The 24,369-nt window shown below is 43.8% G+C and overlaps 1 protein-coding gene across 12 annotated transcripts in view; it reads right to left on the minus strand.

The window, feature by feature from the left end:
* sox6 (SRY-box transcription factor 6) overlaps positions 1-24,369 on the minus strand; it is a 176,035-nt gene that overhangs the window by 27,681 nt on the left and 123,985 nt on the right. For 10 of the 12 annotated variants that reach the window (XM_060866913.1, XM_060866986.1, XM_060866668.1 and 7 more), the window contains 4 exons: positions 18,651-18,774; positions 13,193-13,272; positions 2,714-2,860; positions 514-688 (listed from right to left, as the gene is read on the minus strand). In XM_060866913.1, coding sequence (XP_060722896.1) covers positions 514-688; positions 2,714-2,860; positions 13,193-13,272; positions 18,651-18,774 — 526 coding nt within the window. The remainder of the gene's footprint in view (positions 1-513; positions 689-2,713; positions 2,861-13,192; positions 13,273-18,650; positions 18,775-24,369) is intronic. The other 2 variants (XM_060866176.1, XM_060866833.1) reach the window with 1 other exon arrangement.

The raw sequence follows: 24,369 nt of genomic DNA on the forward strand, positions 1-24,369 counted from the left end.
AGTATGGTCTCACTTTAATGAAAGACTGTTTTTAGCAAAAGTCAGTTGTAAAATCTGTAAAAGAAAAAAACAAGGCTTAATATGAGAGGTGAACCGAGAGCTTTGAAACAACTAATCGTCGGCGGCAGCATCCGTTACACAGGATGGCTGTAATGCCAAGGTTTGAGGGAGATTAAGGGGATGTGGTTGTGTAAATAGAGCAGTGTGTTCTGGGATGAATGAATCTCAGTTGGGTGTGATATGACAGAAAGGATCACGCCAATGTACTGAACTGATGAAGTGCCATAGAAACGGGTTTGTGTTGTCCGAAAAAAAGTGATTTATTTTTTTTAATGCGATTAGTAAAAAAAGATTTTTAGAGAATTTTGTCCCATATCTTCACCTTAATATAGCATTTATACGTATGTATGTTCTCACCTAATTCTCAGCTGTGATTGGTCAGCAGGTAGTGATGCGTTTCTACTGAGTTTCTATTGGTCAGCTTTAATAATAGTGTTAAGCACTCAGACTTACCGAGGGATGATCCTCGACCCAGACCGAGAGGACTCGGGATTCCTCCGCTCTTGGGCTGGCTATTAGGACTGTTCTTGCTGCCTGAGAACAGGCTGTGTGTCGGGGACAAGGGGGATTTTACTGGCTCGGCCGTCTTAGGCCGGGCCGAGAGGTTCAAGGGCTGCGTTCCCTCCTCCTGTGAACACCAGAAATGATGCTTAGAACAAACACCATCACACAAAGAGACATCAAGACAATTAATTAGCCTGACTCCTCCTAAGAGCCAGGCTGAGCATTCATTGCTAGGCTTGGTGCCATGCTGAAGCTCCTCTGAGTCTCATGCCTGGGTTTTGTTCAAGCTAATTAAGTCGTGGTACGATTCTCTAAGGTACACCTTGATTCTCCTTACCTGCGTTTCACCAAAATCTTTCCCTGCTATGCCAGTGATGTTGAAGAGAACTTCTGAGAATGTGGCATGCTAAAAAATGGGGGCTTTTATTTGGCAGAGACCGCCACTGTCCAAACAGATGGACCACATAATGAACACTGCCTGGAGCTTCTTGGAAATCTGACTGCCAATTACAGTTTGTCATTCAATTACACATTAAATAGTCAAACAAAACAGATTGCCAGCTAATTAAGCACAGCATATCTGCATATGGCCCTAACACAGCTAAACACTGCCTGTATAGTTGATCAAAGTCGTAATTACGAAGATTACATGGTTCATGTAACAAGTGTCAGTTAAACAAATGGGGTTGAATGAAGACAAATGATTTACGTCATGTTTCTGAAATAAAGGATCAGGCTAGCGCCGAACAGCCCGTGTACCAAAATCCTGTTTAAGCCATCATTAACCGACTCTGCTGAAGAAGATCCCACATTACTTCTCGTATCGCTGATTTATCGCTGGGTCTATTGTGATATTAAACAAAACGCTTCCAAATGTGCACGTGTTTTGAATTACAGCAGCAGACGTGGGGAAACAAAAAAAAAAAAGGAACGATCTGTACGGCGTTTATTCAGAGATGAAAAATGTTCCACCGGGTGGAATAAAATTGTTAAAGAACAAGCAGTCACCAAATCGTGACCTCATTAATAAAAATCTTTTCTTATCGATTTGTGCTAGATGTATAATTTGCCTTTGATGTAATCCGGTTTTGTTTGGCCCAGACTGCAGGATTGGGGGAATTTTTGGGTTTAAAAAAGGGCTGCCAACTTTTGTGAGGAGAAACCACATGTACCTAAAAATGATTCTCCGGGTGTGCGCAGATCCATAGCAACCCCGTCCACACAGTTCTGCATGGGGGAACGAGAGCCTTGTAAAAGTTAAGCCAGATTGATGGGTTCTGCGGAGAAAGCGGCGACACACTACCAGGCGCTAAGCTAACGCTACCGTAAGACTGCTTTTTTACGAGTTGTACGTTTTTTTATGTACGCCGCTTCTTTCGATACTAAATGTAAAACTCTGGTCATGGCTCCGATTTTTACGTGCTACACGAAGAGACTTCCAATCTTTAAATTCTCCTCTTCAACAAGATTCCAAGACTGATTTGAGAACGCAAAAAGGTTCGGGTCAAGCACCACTCCAGGCCACACTTAAATGTGGTCCTCTTTACACTTTCAGAGCCAGACAAGAGACAGTCATTTAAGTTTTTGTTAGTATTTCTGCTTTCTTTATAGACTAGTGCACTGGTGAAAACTCACAGTCTACAAAGAAGATAAAAAAGAAAGTTATTTACATTTCATGGTTCAGAATCTGACCTGTCCTTTAGGTCATTTTAACAGACTGCTTGATGGAGTACGATCTTGTCATCTTGAAAACAGTGGTCTGGAGTTCGCTTAAGCTGAACCTTTGAGTCGCATTCTGTATCGTGTAGAGAAGCTATCCAAAACCAGCACTGCATGCCGAGTAAAGTGATCGGTTCAACCATACATGTTATTTCCTGTTTCAGATTCCTCAGTAGCCCCAAAAGTGTTGTTACGGACAGCGAAGGAGGTGTAACGCCTCTCTGATATACAAAACCGGACTTTCATAGGACTGGAGAACTGTAATTAGCTCTTCTTTGTTGTGTGCCCACAATCCTGAGTGTGGTCTCGAGTATTCAAGTGGTTGTATTTAATGCCTTAATGCCTTCTTGCCTTAATGCCTCTCCATATACCTCATGCACAGCTGATTTGGAGAAGTAGACAGAGATAGTACCACTCAAGAGGTTTGTACCTTGACTTGGCCCAGTGGGCTGGAGGACCTCTTCTCACTCTTGGGTCCAGGTGATAGTGGCCCTGCAGAATTAGGTGGCTGGGGCAGTGGTGCCATCTTTGCTCCTGGAGAGAGCTGCATACTGGCCAGCTGGGCTGCGTACAGTTGCTGTAGGGAAGGAAGAAAAACCCACAAGGCGTTAATGTCTCAATCCAGCCACCATTCAAAACCCTGTTCCCCCCAAACACTTTGCAGCCATCAAAATTTAGAAACCAGAACCACCATTTTATCGAACATGCAATCGCCCATATAGCATTACTCAAATTCACTGCAGTTGAGTTTCCATGACAAATAATATCAAAGGTTTTCATTAAATCAGGAACCCAGACAAAGCTAATTCTTACCACTCTTATTATTTTCCTTGGCTCAGACTCCCAGACTGGCATGAGCAATGTGTCAGTTTAGGAACAAATGAAACAGACTGGCGATGGACTGTTAAAGCTCAGAATGTTTTTTGGGGTACTGTGGTGGGAATGTGCATTTGAGCAGTTTATATTTCATCTAGACCGATCGTACGCCATATCACACCGAGTGTGATTTTAATTTGATTAATTTTTCATTCAGTATGAACATAAGAAATATGAAAGAAGAGAAAACAAGCAGCAATGTAGATGTTCAAATGAATTAAATTAAATTCTTGTCTAGCAAGACAGTATGGACAAAAGGGTTCATGCATACTGTATCTTGCACTATTTACAAAAGGCTGTGTATAATTTGGCTTTGTTCCATGCTCCATTGAGAGAAAATCCTGGATGCACTTCTGTTAGCCCAGAGGCTAGTATTGACTAGCGAGCAGGTATTTAAATTGGCTTTTGTCTCCACAAGTAAGTAGCAGGGGTCAGACTAAAAAGCCCATGGCATCTATGACCTGACACTTAAAATGTTCCACTGTTGAGCATAAACCATTCAAGAACAAGGTAGAGCGAGACACGTATTACCAAGTTTCTTTTAGTTTTCACCAGCATCTAAAGGGTTCTGCTGTTCTTTGTGTCATTCAGCCACTTAACATGGAAAAATAGAGCACATATAAGTAGGCACGTCTGCTCTCTCTGTACTCGTTTCCTCTTGTCAGCAAGCTGCATAAGGACTCCATTTGTCTGAATTGGAAAAAAGTGGCATGAGCATTAGTGGCTTGTGCCCCACCTCGTCGAGTCAGACAGAAAAACCCAGGCCTGGACAAAACTCTTTGTGTCCACTGTGTATCAGAAGATATAAACCCAAAAATGCTCGCTGCTGCCTGAAGTTAAACACTTGCACACTAGCGGTACACAAAAGGGGTCATTCTTCTACACGAAAGCTAGAGCAAGTGACAGAACATGGGCACAGGAAATGCCAGGCTGATTAGGTTCAGTCTTTGATAGTACAGCCTCATTGAGCTATATAAATAGAACAGCCATGGTGTGTTGCCAAGTCACAAACACAATCAATGTTCTGCACGAATTCTGATCTGCCCGGGGTTACTGTTTTCATGTGCCTAATCTATACCTTGGATGAATGCATGAAAGGAAGGCATCAGTCTGTTGCCAGAAGTGTGGATGTAGATGCTTCCCATCTTCATCCACGCCACTCGCTTTTTCGCAGACCAGATCCTGATCGAATGGGAAGAATTTACTAAAAAAAATCTGTACATGGATTTCTGCTTCAGATGAAATAGATAGGTTGAGATTCATAATATTAAAGATTTCGAGACAGTAAAGGTGAGGCACTGCTGAGACATGCCAGGGCACATCCAGTTTTGGATGAAGGGCAGTAGTAGTTCTGGGGCATGGGGCAGAAGGGGCCAATGGTAATGAGGGTCATGCTGAAAGTCAATGGTCAGACGAGAAATGGGCAGCAGGCAGCCAAGATTGGCCTCCTGCCTCTGATGCACAACACACCCACACCAAAAAAGATCAATTTTACCACCTCCTAAAATATCACTCTACAAATCCCATTTGCTCGGTTATTCTACCAACTATCAGGGCAACAAAAGCAATGAGTCGTATTTGAATTCAGCTACAAGGAAATGTGATATGAGTTTAGAATGCTTCTAATGCTATTGTAATGTGAGTCTCACAAATTATGGATGAAAAGTCCCACATTAAGCTTTGTAATTCTATAGAAGGAAGGGATGTAGTCCTGGACATGAACATAAGTCACAGACTTGGGTAAGTAAACGCCCTTGCCCTGAAACGAACCAGTGTCCCATCCGGTGTGTATTCCTGCTTCATGTCCATTATCCTTCCCCCCTGACCAGTATGTAGCATTTAATAAATAGGAGGTGATGAATAACAGTAGCACTAATAATAAAAAAAAAACACAAAGCTCCTATATAGCTCCTAAAATAGAGCTCCTTAGGAAGCAAGAACCTTTAGAACCAAAGAAGCCTTGAGGAAGAATTTGTTTGGTATGAACAGTGCCCCTGACTGATAGTACTGGAATAAGGAGTTGTGGTAACATCCTGCGCAATTCAGGACTTAAGGGTTTGGGATTTTAGATATAAGTGTGAGATTAAATTGATGCAATTTTATACTTACACTTCTTCCTACAAAGGAATATATAAAACCTAAAATATATAACCTGGATTACAACTTTAAACTTCAGGTAAGGGGGCACGGTGTCTTAGTGGTTAGCACGTTCGCCTCACACCTCCAGCGTTGGGGGTTCGATTCCCACCTCCGCCTTGTGTGTGTGGAGTTTGCATGTTCTCCCCGTGCCTCGGGGGTTTCCTCCGGGTACTCCGGTTTCCTCCCCCTGTCCAAAGACATGCATGGTAGGTTGACTGGCATCTCTGGAAAATTGTCTGTAGTGTGTGATTGTGTGAGTGAATGAGAGTGTGTGTGTGTGCCCTGTGATGGGTTGGCACTCCGTCCAGGGTGTATCCTGCCTTGATGCCCGATGACGCCTGAGATGCTTGTCACAGGCTCCCCGTGACCCGAGGTAGTTCGGATAAGCGGTAGAAAACGAATGAATGAATGAATGAACTTCAGGTAAGCCAGAAATCAACTCCCTGGAACACACCCAGTTTCCACACATAGTGAACCAAACATAGTGAACTCTGGGCAGTTCTGAGGTATAAACCTAAACCTGCAAGGATCGCCCAGAATTGATCACGGGTATAGATTCCACCCAAGTGTTTAAGCAGAGTTTAACCAAGTTGTTCAGACAAATTTGTAATGATCTTAACACTGATGAAAGCACATCGCATTACCATAATTAGAACACTACCTGGTACCTGTGCACAAAGAAGGAAGGTTCAAGCTCATTCCTTATCAGGAGCTCCAACATTTGATTTATACAGCCCTCTGGCTTCTCTTGCAGATCCTGTCATATTTATACATCATAGACAAAAGGCTTGCCAAACTTAAATGGTCATGCAATAATGCTGAGTCATTCCACGCATACAGTCCCGCAGTACAGCAGAGAGCTATTACAGCATGTGCTGATTTTGATAGCTTGAGGGAAACAGGATGCTGAGTTTCACTAAGGCCTGTAGAGAAATATCCCGATCCACACCAGCAACTCTGGTAATACCTTTGTCCACTTGAGCATTAAATGATTCTCTGCTCTACAGCTTACTTAGACAGAGAGCAGGACGTGGGAAATGGAGCTTTTCAATTCACTCATCTCACCTGCTGCAGTTGTTACCACCTCCAGCAACACACACACACATTCATGCACACCTCTTTCCTTAAGCCTATGGAATGCAAATGGCCAAGGGCTGGCCCAAGGTCAGCCTGTTAGCCTCTGGTAATTAAAAGCAACCCCTCTAGAGAGCAAAGGGGTTAAACGAGCAGCTGCACTCACATTGCTTGCCACAACATTATCCATAGATTACACCCAACTCCACCTACCACCTCCCCAGTCTCATTCGACTCTGTTCGACACATCAACGCACTTCTGTTGCACCAAAAAAAAAAAAAAACGCTTTTACGTTGAAACCTCAAAGGGCTGCACTTTAATGTAAAGCTTTGTCAACACAGAGGCAAGCAGAAATCAGTCTACATCATGCGATCGCAAAGCCGAAGATAGTCTTAGAAACTTCAAGTCCGCAAAAAAGCAAAGCTTATGCAGTTATTAGGAAGTGGATTTACTCCATTTACTCGTGCACCGAGGGCAACAGAAACAGCAGACTCAAACTGCTTGCTTCTTCGAGCTCTGTGACAGATGTTCTGAGATTTATTAGATTTAGCAAATCATGTCATGTTTGAAAATAACACTCCGTTAGGTTTGCCCAGGATTGTCTATCTGAGGAATAAAACACATCAGGGCTTTGCTGTTGTAAGATAATTATCAGTGATGCAGTTCTTGATTAGCAAATGGTGAAAAGACATCTTAAGTCTTTTACTCTTCTTAAACAATAGCAATCATGCATTACAATTTTTTATTTATTAATCAATGCCCAGTTGATTCATTTATAGTTAGATGTAACTCTCAGACTCAGTATTTTTATTTTTAAAAACAAGACCAAGAACACTTGAGAAAAAGTGCTAACACCGGAGACTCCTTCCGAAAATGCTCGACGTACAGCAGTACGAATCTACAATATGCGAATGAGCTGTTACTATGGAAACAATAACGTATTAGAGTGAGGGCAATGATAGATAAAATCATAGAAAATAAATCAACTCTGCTAAATCTCATATTCTCTTCTGTGTTAGTGAACAGTAGTGAAGGTTATGGCATAAGTTGCCGATGCATGGCGGTGCCAGGGGTAGACCGGCAGGAACGCCGCTCTCGTTTGCCACAAGGCTTGTTGAGGCTTGGTGCCCAGGGGATGAGGGGGAGGGAGACTCAGGCTGGCCCAGATGTCATGAGGAGAGGCGGCCGTGCTCTGGTGCACTGCGCCAGTGCTTTCCAGTATGGCCCAACATCTGTTTTATCTGCTGGCAACCAACCTGCTCCCACATCTCCCCTCCTGCTCCTGCTTCCTCACCCCTCCACCCTTTTCCCCTCTCTTACATCCCCCTATGCTCCTAATCTCTGCCCTGCTGGGCGACAATGGCCAAACTGTCAGATAGCGCTCAAACACCCATAAGTTATTTCCTTATTTATGTTTATTTTCTTTTCCTCACTTTACTCCGTTCTTTCTCCTCCCTATCTCTCCCATTCCCTCTGTTTACCCGCATGTCTGTCCATCTGTCCCTCTTTTCAACAAGCCCATCTATCCAGATGCCCATCTTTCCATCCCATTACAGCCTCTGTGCCGGCCTCCCAGTGCCTCTCTGCTTCTGGCTATCTCTCTAGAGTGGAACACACACATCTCTTCTCCTCCTCAATAACCTCAACAGCTGTTCACGCTCATTTCTAGAACTCAAAGTCAACAGTGCTTCACTCGCTGGCCATGGCAGCTGGCCTCGGCTCTCTCTCCCCGCATCCGGAACATGGAGTCATCAACATCTAAACAAAAGATAACACACGGTTTCCTCTTTTCCGCCACTTCCTGTGGAACATGTTAAAATAAAAATTGACCCTGAACAACATCCAAGATTTGTTTGTAACTAAATTCTTTCACAACATTTTGGTCAAAGCTTCCAAAAAAATCACCCATAATGCAGTTCGACTACCTGCTGATAGTGTTCAGTGTGATTCAACACTCTACCTAAAGAGAGTGATGCAGTGGGGCTTCATCCTTTAGTCTGTCTGGGTCTTTGATCTTCTCATCTGTAGACCTTTCTTAAATTTCCACCATCGATGACATCTCGCTCGTCATCTGCTACATCGCTAACTAGTGAGCCGAGTTTCTTCCTTCGTACAACTGCACTGGATTCTGCACCTCCGAGTCCGATTTTCTCCAGAATCTCCTGTCTCCACTACTTCTACACTAGATTTCTCACTAATACGATGCTGAACGCAGAATACGTCATATGAATCAGATCTACCGGGAACAATCGTAACTTATCAGCTCCTGGTGAAATGGGTAGTGTTTAGACTTTTACTGGGGGTTCGATTCCCACCTCCACCTTGTGTGTGTGCAGTTTGCATGTTCTCCCCGTGCCTCGGGGGTTTCCTCCGGGTACTCCAGTTTCCTCCCCCGGTCCAAAGACATGCATGGTAGGTTGATTGGCATCTCTGGAAAATTGTCCGTAGTGTGTGAGTGCGTTAGTGAATGAGAGTGTGTGTGTGTGCCCTGCGATGGGTTGGCACTCCGTCAGGGTGTATCCTGCCTTGATGCCCGATGACGCCTGAGATAGGCACAGGCTCCCCGTGACCCGAGGTAGTTCGGATAAGCGGTAGAAAATGAATGAGAGTGAGTGAGTGAGTGGTTGTACATCAACTTCTACATGTTTGATGACTGCATGATATAAAGAAGTAGTAGAGAGAAGGATGTCAGCAGACTCACTTGTTCCCTCTTTAATACGCTACAGGGAGTACACAGATGTTCTGTTTTAATCAGTAATGCTTACTTTAAGGCTGCTTAAACCCAGAAGTCTGCTTTTAATGATAAAACACAGGCTACTTACGGAAAAAAGAAACAAACAAAGAAAAAAGAGTTCCCTTTGGATTTGTTTGGAACCCGGGGAGTAAACTAGACAAAACAAGGCAGATATCAGCCAGAGAATGGCTTTAAGGAAATTGTTTTTTCACCTCATGCAATTGAAGAAAGGTGATGTTGTGGCCCAGCAAATTAAATGCCAATCCAAAAGAGAGAAAAAATAAAATAGAATGCTTTTGTAGAATTAGGATCATTTCTTTTACGCCGCTCTACAAGCCGAGCACGATATCCAGGCAGCGGTAAGCTGTGTCAGCGTTAATAAGATAACAGACACGTCGGGACGGAGGCATTGTTTGAAAGCCGGAACGCGGCTCAACCCGAGACCTGAGTGGGCCTTAATGAAGAGAGGCATCCGGGCTGGAGGCACGGCTCCAGCTGTTTTTCTCCGGTGACTTGCAGAGGAGCAATCTGTCACAAGCATTGAGTGAAATTACTCGCTGTCTAGGGGCACGCACTGACAGTCGCTTGTGTGTTTGTGTGTGTGTGTCTGCTTGACCAGTGGAGGGAAGTGCATTGACAAGCCAATTACACCGAGGCCTCCCGGCCGCTTTCATTTCCAAACCAGAAGCCTTTGTTAGATCTTGCTGAGAAAAGACAGGACGAGATGGTAACGTCTGTTATGACACGCTGAAACTATGAGCCCTGCATTTACACTCGTTTTCTTGTAGCTTGTCACTTGTAAGTGTGTATTGACCACTACAAGTTTTAGTCCCTATTATAAATACTGCTTATCTTCTAAAACCGTATTTGCTACATACACTAGGCACAAAAAGTACCAACAATCTCTGCTACATGCTTTGCAGCTTCATTACCTTTCGTAACGTCTCTATATGTGTTTAATGAGGGCGTATACGAGCGGATTCGATGAACCGCAATTCATTTTCTTTCCACTTCTGCATGTCTAACAGTAAAAGGGAACTAACTTCAAATAGGAACTAAAGTTGTGATCGGGGATGCGAATAAAATCCGGACCACGTGCCGTGTGCCAGTGGATTTTTAGCATCATATCTATTTCACACAGAAAACCGTGGCTCTGTGTCACACGCTATATATAAAGAAATCTGCCACTGAACAGAGAGTACAACTGTAGCAAAGTTCCACACACACACACACACACACACACACACACACACACACACACATGGTTGCTGGAATTAATTCCTTTCTAATTGGTGTTTTTTTCAGGTTAAATCGAAATCTAGCAAATTGTGCAAAATGATACCTTGCCAGATAGAGGATCAGGGATATTCTGATTAGACAGGCGCAGTGAACCAATAGCGTGACGGGTGGGCGGATCCCCTGGCACAGGAAGTGGGGTTCCTGCAGGTGAGGTCGCATGCTTCAAATGGATCAGTGATGCATGACGACTGAATGCACACGGATACCACGATTACTGACAATCACACACACGTACGCACACACACACACATACACACACACACCCACAGACTCGCACCTCATTAACACCAGCCTGGTGCAGGGAAGCTCAAATTTGACAGATTTAAACAGAAAGAATAAAACACCCTTTTATGTCAGATCTTGATTAGATTATTACTTTTATTATACATATGTATAATTTTTTTAAATAAGTTTTTCTCATTCCCTAGCCTATAACCGCGAGCTGGCGGCCGTTGACTGTTGGACAAGTCACACTTCCTTTCCTCACCCCACCAAATTACATCCTTTAAGTGCATCTGTCTCTTGTTCTTCTCTCTTACAAAAGACTGTTTTGTCTGCCTCTTTTGTCCTCGCTTGACGTGTGACATATACTGGATAAAGCCAACAGAGTTCTGTGCTTTCCTCACAGGCGTTTCTGTAGCTAAATTCAGCTCAGAGAATTGAGAGGCATTGAGAGGAGGGATAACAATGTTGTCACCACAACAAGCATGAATTAAATCATCTCTGTCGCCAGCTCGGTAACTGATATTATCACGGCCGCAGTAATCCCACTATCGGTAGAAAAGCGTGTGTCGGATGAGCGACTATAGGCGACTAGGAGGTGCTTTTTTTTTGCTTTTTCTCACAGACTGAAGCCACTGTGGAGACTTAGTACAACAAATTAATATTAAGCCTTCAGTTCTACTAACTAATCTAACCTCTGAATGCCGTTACAGGGAAATAATCGACTTCAGAGCGTTTACTGTTTACTGCTGTATCAAGCCTCCTTGTTGCTCGTCGCTCTCGTTTTACCACAGAAGCGAACCGCAAATGTAAAATTGTCTAAACATATATTAAAATAATAAGACATTATTATTACTCTCAGCTTTTACAGTATGAACATTGGGTTAGCATCGTGTGATTTCTTCAGAATGAACATTGACAGCTTGCATTGTAGTGCTTGATTTACAGTATGTGTTTGGAACGATTAACCTTTTAGTTTTTTTTAGTAAAATAGCAGGATGCTAAGGTTATGTCTACGCCAATTATCGTACATCTCTCTCTCTCTCTCTCTCGCTCTGTTTTGTTAACTATGCAGAATAAAGATCAGTCAGATCTTTGACTTGTGTGGCTCAGGTTCAGCTCATTTCCCAGGGTTAAATCCATTATCTGAATGAAGGAACGAGTGGAAGGCTTTGGGTATGTAGATATACGACCGTCCCAGCCTTGAGCTGACCCATCACAATGCTATAAATAGAGAGAACGCAGGGCTCAGGCCTCCGCCATGGCATTGCTGCCTGCTCCAGTGCAAAACAAGCATTCACAGACACACACACACACACACACACACACACATACACACACACACTTTCTTTTTCATGATCTTTCAAATGTCTGGAACAGGCAGTACATACAGACACACACACACTTCAACATGAATAGACTCATCCCACACCTTTCGTGCACTTGATTGTTCTTGGTACAGAAGCGTGATAGTGAAGGCCCAGCTGCTCGCATTGTTCCAACTTGCCAAGCCTCATTAAAGCTGAGAGCGATAAGCTGCGAAGGACGAGTAGTGCTCCTCCTGCAGCAGCAGCAGCGAGAAGAAAAGGTATGTTCTCTGCTCGCTCTGTCTTTCCCTCCTCCCTCTGCCATTCTCAGCTTTGTTTAGCAACAATCCCAGCTATCAGAAAGCTTAATGTCTAATTGCTATCAACAGCTTTACTGTGGTTGTTGACAAAACAACAACTGTCTGGCAAAAAAAAAAAAAAAAAAAAAGTGTAATTCTTCGACAAGCTTGTTAGCTCTTTCTCCTTTCTCGCACTCTTTCGTGCTTGTTTACTTCGGTTTTAAAAACTTTTAGTCTATAGTTCAAGTGCTTCCTTGGTTTTAATCCTGGTTCTGAAGAACTGCAGCTGAGACCATTTCCTTTAAGCTAGCAAGCCTCCGAATCCCACTTTCGCTCTTCTCAGCATTTTCAAGTGTATTTATCAGTCTGAGAAACAATAAAGTCACGTTCAAGCGTCAATATAAACGATACAAACGGCGATAACGATCACATCGTGAGTAGAAAGAAGTAAATATTAGTAAATAAGACATGTCTGTAGCATCCGACTAGCGTTCATAGAGAAGCATGGAGGGAATTTGGGCTTGAACTTGTACAGCAAACACTCCACATAATCTAAGACTAATCCTAAATCCATTAGAAACATGACATCTATCTATAAAAGCAAAGTAATCACAAGTAAACCCCAAGCGTTTTATTTAATCTGTTCTTGCTAGCGCTGCTACCGTCATGCTTATATCTTAAACAATTCCAGCCTAGGAAGATCCCTCAACCTGAACCGTTCACTTTCTTGAAGAAACTTCTGATCATCCTAACTCCCATTTCCTGTGGGAAAACTATGGGTCTGGAAACCTGTAAAAAAGGCAGTGAAGTGCAGATGGAAGGTGTTAAGTTGATAGGGCTGGACCGGTGTGCAAGTAATTTAGTGCACACTCGTTACTTAGCATACAGCTGGTTCTCCACTCGCTAAGTGCTCAGGGCTTGGCTCGGCGCCACTACATTCTTTTGTGACTGTACATACCTGGAGCTGAAGAGGATTGAGTCCTGACGCGGCGGCAGCTGCCATTGTGGAAGGAATGAACTGCACCGGGTAGTTATCACCTGTTGAAGGAAAAGAACAGGGTGGTGGGTGGAGGTGGAGGTGGAGAGGGGGGGACACACAATACGCACAGGTTGAGACAATGAACGGCTGAGGCAAGTGCCAACACAGTTCCTGTGGGCTTGCCTGCACCCAGCCTCGGCACCCGGCCCAAACATCTGCTCTCACAAAAGAGTCAGCTGGCTACAGACACGTGGGATTTACTCGAGAATGTCTTTCAATTTGAATTCTTCTTGTTCATTTTTTTCTTTTCTCTTTACCTTTCTTTCTCTTTCCTCTCACTCTCTCTCTCTTGCGCTGTGTTTCTCAGCTTTGTGTTTATACTGCTTTCTGTTCAGTTGCTTAAGAATATCTGGTATTTTTTTGTGGATAATTGTATACAGATCATGTCTATTCAAGCACTTGACATGACTTTAGGCATGTTTCCTTATTGTTCTCCATGTCATGGTGTGTTTTTGATCGAGTTCTGGTATGGTGGGAAAAACACTTGCACACAAAGCAGAACGGTAAGAATAACAAAGCTGCATACCCCAGACAAGGGTATGTCGAAAATGTCTAAGTGTCTGAGACTGATCTGGATAGTCGTGCGTTTGAAAAAGTGAGTGTTAAACGTGCATGGTGTATTTTACTGTGCGGCTGGTGAACGTAACCCTGTCTCTGGCTTTGTCCGGTGCAGCAGCAGACAGGAGAAATTCTGATGGAGATTTGACTGAAGCGTGCCTATAGAAGGAAATTGGCTCTGGTTCAGACCCCACTTCTGCCTGTCACTTCTTCTCACTAACATATGGTGCCATTAAAGCCACAGGCATGGGGGTAAATGTATATACACTCGCCCTCACTCACTCACTCGCTTTTCAATCTTGTCCAGCACAGCACATTGTGATACAGCCAGGAAATTCAATCCCGGCCTGTGGCCGAGGAGAATAAAGCATGCAATTGAAGTGATTTCAAATAGTGCCATTAGAGGGGTAGAGTGGGCGTCATTACTGCTTGAGCTAGCGCTAGCTCACTTTCTCTCTAGCCCTCCTTTTCTCTCCTTCATTTTCCCCAGGGTGGATGTCAAGGGCCTGAGATGTCATGTGAGTCCCAGGCAGCCAAAGATGTGGAGCCAGAGCTGGATGCTGAGAGATGTAGGGATTCTTGCGGGTGGCTGGTGGACACTCCAGTCACCTTGGCAAGCTTCCAGAATGCCGTCTGTCTGTCTGTCTGTCTGTCTGTCTGGGAAAGGGAATCTGGTTTTATATACCACTCCCCCCGTCAACCTCTCCAAGCCATTTCCGTCTCTCTCTCAGGCTACCACCTGGTCAATGGGGTGCCAACCTAGGCTTAAGCACAGGGTTCCTTAGTGGGATCTTATTATGTCACCATGGAGCCCTGGGGGATTAAATGGACACCTCAAATACTGGAAAGATTCAGTGCCAGAGTGCTGCCATAACAGCAAAACAGCAAGGTAAGTAGATCTAATGATATTATGGGGAACGCATGACAGTAAGAGGACTCACTTTTCCTAACCGGTGTACCTTTGTAATTCCCCTCTGATAACATCAAATCAAGTTTCCTAAAAAAAAAAACCTTTGAGCACAAAAGGAAAAACTGTTCCTGCTTTAATCACAATACTTCTCTGTCTTCCCTTTGTAAAGAACATAGTGGAAAAAGGAGTCCGGGGTGAATAACGGTCTCATAAAGGCACGGCCGGAGAGCTGTGTTGTGGATTTTGTTTCAGTCAGGTATCGCAACATAAATTCTACCTCCGATTTGGGCTGTCAGCTTGGGACAGGGCCTTGTTGAAGAGAATTACCCCAAGAGACAACCGGGGCAACACTTCTATGGCCTCCGGGAGGAGAAAAAGCTGCTGCGCTAATGACAAAAAAACGAACGGATGGGAAAGAGCGTCTCTATTTTCCCTCCACCTGATATTTAGAACCTGGCAGACGGAGCAGTTCTTCTAAACCACAGCTCTCTCACAGAGATAGTTTGCTTTGTTTTGATTAAAAAAGATTTATGAAGAGTTCAATTCCGATTGTTTGTTCAGGCCAGGTCTGAAGGTTTTTTTGAACCATTTCATTAACCATGAAATATGCACAGATTGCTCAGTGGTTTGTACAGTACCCGAGCATTTTTATGACTCTGATTATGAGTAAATGAGCGAGAGTATAATGCTGATACCACCAGCACTATCCGTGCATCCCTAGTTAAAACAAATACATAGAGAATCAATTAATGATCCACAGAAACACAGCTTGAATTTCTAATGCAACGACCCTCTTGGTAGCCATGTCCCTCCTACCCGCTGGGTCTCTCTCAGCCATTGTACCCTCGACACAATCTGAGGACTTTGCGAAGAATATCTGCGTCTCAGATGGCAGTATCGGTTGCATCTTTATGTCTACACACAGCAGTGTACCCCCTGTTCTCCACTCGTCTCTACGTGTAAAAGGACCAGATAAAATGCCCAGGTCATTAGGCACAGTGTGAAAGAAAGTGAAGCACTGAAGCTACACAGCTGGGTTGAAGGTCATCAGCACCGGACCTTCACTGAGACCTCAACGCTGGGCTGAATGCTCCTCACATGGGGTGGCAGAAACATCAGCAGGAGCTTTTCATCAGCCTTGTGCGATCGCGCTATCGTGTAGCGAGCCGTGTTGGGTGTCAACGATGTGGTCACTTTCTAGACTTTTCTTCTCTGTGCTGCTTTATAAACTTATGAATAATTCAGGTGCTCTATGCACACAAAAGATTTCATTATCGCGTCTGTTATTTGTAGTGGAAAAAAAATAAAAAATACTTGCAGTGTCAAACGTATTAAAAAATCAAACGGGGAAAAGAATCCCCTCAGGCTCTTTGTTCAGCCTGTCATGCCTCTTTAGTTTCAAAATAGCTGACTTTCTTTTTCATCGCTCACCTTTATAGTTAATTTATTAGATGGTTTACCACACCTTATAATATTCTGCCTTTCACCTGCCGTCTACCGATCCTTTTATCCCGACTCTGATCTCTTTACTGTACGTTTCTCCTTTTGATCTGATGCTTACGACTAACGTGTTTTTCACAGCATCTATTACAGGCCAAATTAGACGTAGCCTTCTGATGGCCAACCTGACAAGAGAATTTTTTTTTTTTGTTCTTATTCTTTCTTTATCCCTGTTCTTCATTTCCATTTCCATTTTATCCCCCAGTTCTGCAGATATATGTATAGGCAGCTCAGGAAGGGGGAAAAAAATTCAAGGAAAAATTCTTGCTTCAGTGTTTTATCGCCCTCGCCGATCTAATAGTCACTAGTCAACAGAAGAAGGGAGAAAGAAAGAGGGATGATACAATATGCCCGCAGACCTGTGATTCGCTGAACACATCCTCACAACCTGACAGGATTTAGCTTTTTTTTTTAATCACACAAAGCAAAATTACACAAAGTGATCGAGAACAATGAGGGATTGGGTGGAGGGTTAGTGGCCTGGCAGGGAGTCAGTGTGCATGTTGTAGCAATTTCCTGCAAATTTGTTTTCAGATTTGGAATGCTTGCGTGAGGAGCAATTCTCTTTTTCACAAAAGGTGAAAGAGAACGTGCCAGAACAGGTAAGAGACGCAAAGCTCCCAGAGGCTGTACACCCTGCAGGGGCAACAGTACACTCGAGAGCAGGTTCCCATTCTCGCCGCGCTACACTAAATCAACGACGGAGCATTCCTCCGAGCATTCCTCACAAACCTTTTGACCCGTGCAAGGTAGGAGAAGATGATGAGAAACTTCTCCGGTGTGCCTTTTAATAACAATTAAGTTCAATGGTTTAGATCGAGGCTGAATCTACATTCATCCACGGACAGTTTAAGATGCTGTTAATATAGATAGCGGATTCCTGGACGGTGAAATAGAGACACTTTCATGCTGATGCACTGATTACATTCCATCCTGCGTAGATCCCGTATGCATTAATTTCTGAGCCCTATTCTGGGGGTTGGTGGAAAAGTTTGCTTTTTTTTGGTACTGTAGATACACACATGTATTTATAGTATATATCGTCGCTGTCGGGCGGAAACCTCGTATGTCCAAATTTGGTCAATTTCATATTTTTTCACATATCGATGCAATTGGTCAGTCCCCACATGGGTCTGTTATTTTTACAAGTTATTAACCAATCTAAAGTCTTGAAAATAGCTTGAGCGCAAATCTCATAACTCCATTGGACACTTCAACTGTCCACCTCTTCCTCACTCCGTGGGAGAGCTTCACGGCATATTTCTCCTCAAGAAGAGTCGCAACGAATCAACACGTCTTCTGAGGTAAATGTCTTCAAAACACTGGGCTCAAAGAAAAAAAAATCTTGACCCCCGCTAGTTCTGGTGCTCGTCTGAGGACAGTAATTTAGCGCAAGACAATCCACTGCAACGCGGACTAAACCCTGTGCACTGCAGATAAGGTACGGCGTTTTTTTTCATTTCCTGGAAAAATAACGGTTTTGGAGATACGAGGATTCCGCCCGACAGCGACGATATACATATATCGAGGGAGCTCCAGAGGAACTTTTAGTTCCTCATTGGTCGTTGTCTGGATATTGCAGTGAATTTACCACCATTGTTTTGATGGCTTTAGAAGACTTTTGGCTTTTTTACCATTTTGGCATCAACTCGAGCATCAACTTCTATCACTAAAGTGTAAACATCACCCTGACTGGTCGCATCGATGTCTGGCAGGCCAGCAGATGCTCTCATTGCAACCGCAAAAGCTCTCCAGAGAGTGGTGAGAACAGCATCGAACATCACAGCCTACAAACTGGCAGCCTTAAAGGACATCTACCGGTCGTGATGCCCGAGCAAGGAGTACCAAATTACAACAGACTGCACACTCATTTCCCTGGCTGCCATCTGGCATGTGGCAATGGAGCTATTACTAACAAGCAGGACAGTTTTTAGACCAACCTTTAGTAAAGTTATTGATTTTTTTTTCTTCTTATGAATTAGTGTCACACAAACACTTTGGTTCATTAGTGGTCCTAGTTTGGTCGCATGCCATGTAGACAAGTAAAGTAACAGGGTTACTGTGAGAGTGGACTGATACACAGGGACCTGTCTGGTATGTGGACCTGTTTAAATGGCTTTAAAGAACGAGACTCAGACCTGGTCACCTTGAAAAGGAATGAAATGAACTAATGTTCTTAATGGTGGACATTTTGACTGCATCCTCACTGACTGGTAAAGCAATAAACAGTGAAATCATGTGTACGGTACATACGACTGCAATGTGAGGCAAATGCAGAAGAAATGAAACATATCTCTGTTTTTTTTTGATGATTCTTTTTATCCTAGGAATTTATCCAAATAATTTTGCACAGACAGAGCAATGAAGATGCAGACAATAAAGAGCCGGATCATGAGAGGGAGCTCCTACCTGGCTTGTAGGACATGCCTGGAGGGAAGAGGAAGCCCTGCTGGGCGGCGGCGGCGGCGGCCAGTGTGCGCTGGTCGTGTGGAAAAATGGGGATCATGAGAGGAGGCATGTGACCCTGGACCTGCTGAACACAGAGAGAAAAGAGATCACACGAAGGCCTAACGTTGTCTGACAGCCAACATAACCCCCCTGCCTTGTTCTCCACTTCAGCTGCACAATACACGCACCTAATACCCGCCACTCACATGGAAGGATTTGGACTTGGACACACACACACACACACACACACACACACACACACACACACACACAAAGCCACAGGAGATAAACGGGTTAAACAGCACTGGCTTCACGTCTTCTCTTTAATCTACTGAAGTGGAAAAGACTGGATTCATTGTGAAATTTTTTCTTTTCTTTTTTTTTAACCTGCAGAGGGACCGTCATATATTTTTATTCCTTTTATAGACCAGACTTTACTCGTAAAGTGTTAAGGTTGAAGCGTGGGAATCTTAGAGCACCTTGGGGGGAAATGACAAAATGTCACAACCGCAACTTCCTAAAGCGAACCAGCCTTCACAGACCCGTAAGCGAGGTTCTCTTCGGCTGAAGCGCACCCTCAGGACGAGATCGTTCACGCGCGGAAGACAGGAAAATACCCTGGCAGATATTTCAGGCTCATTGTATATTATTATATTTTAAGATAATTTATATAGACGATAAAAGTGCAGGCGTTCCCATAAATAAAAAAAAAAAACAGCTGGTTTTTAGCACTGAAGCTGAAAAGCGTAGAAGCTCCTGTCCTGTTTGAGGTATTTAATTTTTAATATGACTCAACGCCGGCCCATTAACCATCAAGATGTCTTCTCTGTTCTGTTGTTAACCTTCAACATCTTCATCCTCGACTTTCCGCTAACCTGCCATCACACGCTACATCAGGAGATCGTTGTGCATGTGTGTGTGTGTGTGTGTGTGTGTGTGTGTGTGTACTTGTGCATTAATATCGCACGTGGGACAAAAAGTAAGAGGAAAAACAGACCCAGGCGAAGTGAGACAAAGAGAAAGAAAGCTGGTATGTTTTGGGAACAAGCCATAGCAGCTTAGAAACCCATATGTTTGCAGAGCATTGGCTGGACCCAATCTAGCTGTCATCCCCTGCTTCCTGAATATGCATGATAAGCTGCAGTCCTGCTACCGTGGGCCTGCGAGACTTAACGCCCAGCCGGGCAGGCCCACCTCAGGGGGATACGACTGGAGAACGGGGTTAATAAAGGTCGGCCCCACCAAAATAAACACGTTACCGAGGATTTCAGCGTTCAAGCCTCTTTAAAATCAACTCGCAATAAAAACGGGTCTGGGTGCAATTACCGCCGTAGCATTGGGGCATGAAATCAACCTGCTCCATGCCACCACCTCGTTTTTTTCCCTCCTATCCATTCCCGCTGAGGTCTGCATGTGATCGCCAATTTTTTTTTTTCTTTTAAAGTATCGTTTACTCCAAGCGTCTAATGCTAAAGCTCGGATCACAAATGCCTTTCCCTGTTCCCTATTCCCTATTCCCTAGTTACTTAACAAGTGTTTAAGTTCATGATATTGATCTCATGAGATTTCTACTGATTTCTATTTCTAAATAAATAAATAGATAAATAAATAAATAAATAAATAAAGGGCATGATGGCTTAGTGGTTAGCACGTTCGCCTCACACCTCCAGGGTTGGGGGTTCGATTCCTGCCTTCACCTTGTGTGTGTGGAGTTTGCATGTTCTCCCCGTGCCTCAGGGGTTTCCTCCGGGTACTCCGGTTTCCTCCCCCGGTCCAAAGACATGCATGGTAGGTTGATTGGCATCTCTGGAAAATTGTCCGTAGTGTGTGATTGCGTGAGTGAATGAGAGTGTGTGTGTGCCCTGTGATGGGTTGGCACTCCGTCCAGGGTGTATCCTGCCTTGATGCCCGATGACGCCTGAGATGGGGCACAGGGGGCACAGGCTCCCCGTGACCCGAGGTAGTTCGGATAAGCGGTAGAAAATGAATGAATGAATGAATGAATGAATAAATAGATATATATAAAATAAACGTTTCTGTTTGCTTTTAAACTGGAGCTGTATCATGGTGCTGGACCTGATGTTAAAGTGGTTTTCTGGTTCATCAGGTGTAAAAAAAAAATAAAAAAGGCTTTTTTTTTTTTGCAATTAAAAATGTGCTGAATAAGAAAAGAAAGCGAATCAGGTCTCTGTAAAAGACAAGTCCGTGTTAACAGCCGACTTTAAGTGTCACGCAGATGCTTCTTTGCGATACGGTGCGTCAGGCGGCGTCTTGAATTCCCTCACGCAGCCTCCTGCGGAAGGTGATATTCATCCTGACAGCGCACATAATCACCTCCATCTTTATTCAACACCTGAAAATATTCTAATATCTCGATCCGTTTCGTTTTAATACTGAAATCTACTGATTTCTTTTAAATAATAAATGATAAATAATTAAAAAAATAATAAAATAATAAAATTATTTAAACAATAAATTATATAAATTATATTATTAAATAAGAATTATATTATTTAAATATATTTTTTAAAATTAGATAAATAAATAAACAAACAAATAAACAAACAAACAAACAAATAAATAAATAAATAATAATAATAATCAGAAAATAAAAATTTTTTTTTAAAAATGAAAGCAGGGGAAAGTTCCACAACTAAAAATATATAAAGAATAAATATATGTATATAGAAATAAACTGCCCTCCATTTGATCACTTGTGATTCGCAGTAATGAGGTCTTTACATTAAACTTTAATTTACACGCGGCACGTCAGTGAGAGGCGAATCAAATCAGGGGCTTGGAAATAGCGGGCTATTAGAGGAGGTTAGCTTTGAGGGTTGTCAATTAATGAATAGCGGGCGAGCTGAGCAGACAATGCTGGGATAGATTTAAAGATTATCGTTGGCAATTTGCTTTGACTGCTGATAGACAGAGAATGGAATTAAGTGGCTGCACTCAGACAGGCTGATTTTGATAAATTGCATATCGCCACGCATTTAGAGAGTTGCTTATTATATATCGCTGAATCTGTCTGTGTCACTCTTGCTCTTTGTGTGTGTGTGTGTGTGTGTGTGTGTGTGTGTGTGTCTGCTTCCTGTCTTCCTTGCTTCGCTCTTTAAAACATCCTCCTCGTGGTGGACGCTCGCTGATATCTGACCGATGCTGAGCAGGCGCGAGAGATAAGAAAATGTTGTAACCCTGCTTTTGTGTCGCACCGGTCCTGAGTGCTGGGTTTCTGCTCGTTCTTGCCATCTGCCCCTAAAGCTTCATTAAAGATACATGAAGGAGCCCTCGCTGCGACTTATGACGAACAGGTGCTATTGTTTGTCCCTGAAGAGGATGTAATTCGCTCTAGTTGGGGCAGAACATCTGTGGCGATCGTTCCAGATAAAGACCGTCTACATCTACACGCACGGACAGGAAGGAAGGAGAGACAGAATGATAGTACTGAGCTACAGTATGAGTGCTTACGTGTGGTTTAATGGGTGCATGTGGAAAAAAAAAAAAGGGATGAAGCTACACTACTGGCTACTAGAGCTGCTGCTGTAGGAAACGAATCGGCGCCTTCTGACCAATCAGAATCCAGAACTCAGCATCGCGGCGTAAACGGTGCAGGTTTACACTGTCAAATAAATACTTCTGCATGTTAGAGAGCATAGTTTGAAAAAAAAAAAACAGAAAAAAGTGGAAAAAAAGGTGGAAAAAAAGAAAAAAAGCTTGGAGTAAATAGGAAGGTATGGATTAATCAATGTTGTTAGTGGAACTGTTGACATCAGCACTTAGGATCAGTAATGGTTTACAACAGGGGCTAATCCTGAGGTCAGGGAACACGGGTCAAGCCTGTGATACTGTCGAGGTATTGTGTGTGTGTGTGTGTGTGTGTGTGTAGGGAAGAGGTATGTGTACTTTATCTATGTGTATTATATATCTATACAATCCCAAGGATGTTTACGGACGCTATTGTCCAGATGTTCTGTATACAAGGCTGTGTGTGTGTGTGTGTGTGTGTGTGTGTGTGTGTGTGTGAGACACGATTATGCTCTGTCAGCACCCACGCTCAAGCCGGACCCAGGAGACGTCCTCCTTCTGCACCCATTTACCCTGAAAACACGGCTTTCTGTAAAGCCGAGAAGGAGGCAGGGGTTTCGACGGAGCTGGAGGGGGAGGTGGTGGTGGTGGTGGTGGTGGTGGGGGGGGGGGAGTTGTTTTAACATGTCCAGAATGCCTTTCAAATTTGACAAGATAACATAAAGGGTGGGAAGGAAAGCCTTTTTCCCCTCCATCCCTTTCTCCCTCCCTCACTTTCCCTTTTGAGTCGTGGCTGTTAAAAACGGAGCACACGCACCCACACATGAGCTCCGGCGCCTGACAGGAGAGCCGCCGGAACAAACCGGCAAACCGGAGACGTGACGTGAGACGGCACTCATTCTTCTGAGGAAGCAGATGAGAGCCGGACTCCTTTTTTTTAGTAGAAAAGAACCCGTTTTCAGTCGCTACTGTAAGTAAGCAGGGATACTTTAGACGTCCTTCTCTAAGGGGCTTAGAGCTGCCCGAGCCTGAACGGCTGAAACCCCCCCGAGGGATCCGCTTCGAAAAGCCGAACGGATTCCAGCGGAGTTGGCAACCTGAGCTCGACGCATGCGGTGAACGCCGGTGGCGCGAACACCACCGCCGCTACCGTATAAGCGTATGAGCTCGGCGAGAACGTTCTGGAAGCTCACCAGGAAAGAGAGAAAAAAAATCAATTTGTAAAACAATCCCAGAGATCCCGGAGCACATATTAGCCTCATGTCGCAGGTCATTTATCAGTTAAAGTCATACTTCAATGTTTTATTACGTACCACATCTGTAACACGTGTGTGTGTGTGTGTGTGTGTGTGTGTGTGAGAGAATAGCACGGACAATCATTTCAACAGAGACGATCCTATCGAGTGAAAGGCTAAGAGCAGATTTTGAAGCCTGTCCATTAACTTTTTTACGCCAAACACACATCTGTATAAAACACACTCAGGAACTAAGGTCCGTTCCTGTAGAATCCGATCCGTCCCACTATTTCGGAGACGGAACTACTTTCTCAGAGGAAGAAGAACGTTTTGCTAAAACACTTCCTGTTGAAGTTGTAAGGCTACATTCGGATACTTCGGAACGAAACTTTTCAGGATCGTACAGTATATACGGCACAAGACACGAGACTTTTCCAGAAAGTCGCAACGTTGGATATAATTCAGCTATAAAACGGCTTCCTCTTGATTCTGCCTCATCTGGATCCCTTTATTCATCCGCCGTAACGAACGCTGAGTTTTTTGAATCTGTGTTTTATATAATCGTGATATTTAAACAGCGCCTTATTTTGATGTTGTCCTTTTACTCGTCTGTGGTTTTTTTGTTCCTTTTTTTTTACTGCAGAAAGTCACACACACACACACACACACACACACACACACACACACACACACACACACACACACACACACAGAGCTGTTATCAATGTGGCAGGTATTCTGTGGTGCTGCTGACTGCTGTTTCAGCCCCTGATGGCAATCGGTCCGTGTGGATCGATACGGCTGAGTGGGACTTTGATCCCTCGGCACAGGGCCGGAATTAAGCCTGGTTTTTCCGCCTCCTTACCGCCAACTAGACGCATTGTTCTCTCCTGCAATACACGGGACCCCCCTTCCCG

Source organism: Tachysurus vachellii, chromosome 1, assembly GCF_030014155.1.
Source record: "Tachysurus vachellii isolate PV-2020 chromosome 1, HZAU_Pvac_v1, whole genome shotgun sequence".
In the NCBI taxonomy this organism is placed as follows: domain Eukaryota; kingdom Metazoa; phylum Chordata; class Actinopteri; order Siluriformes; family Bagridae; genus Tachysurus; species Tachysurus vachellii.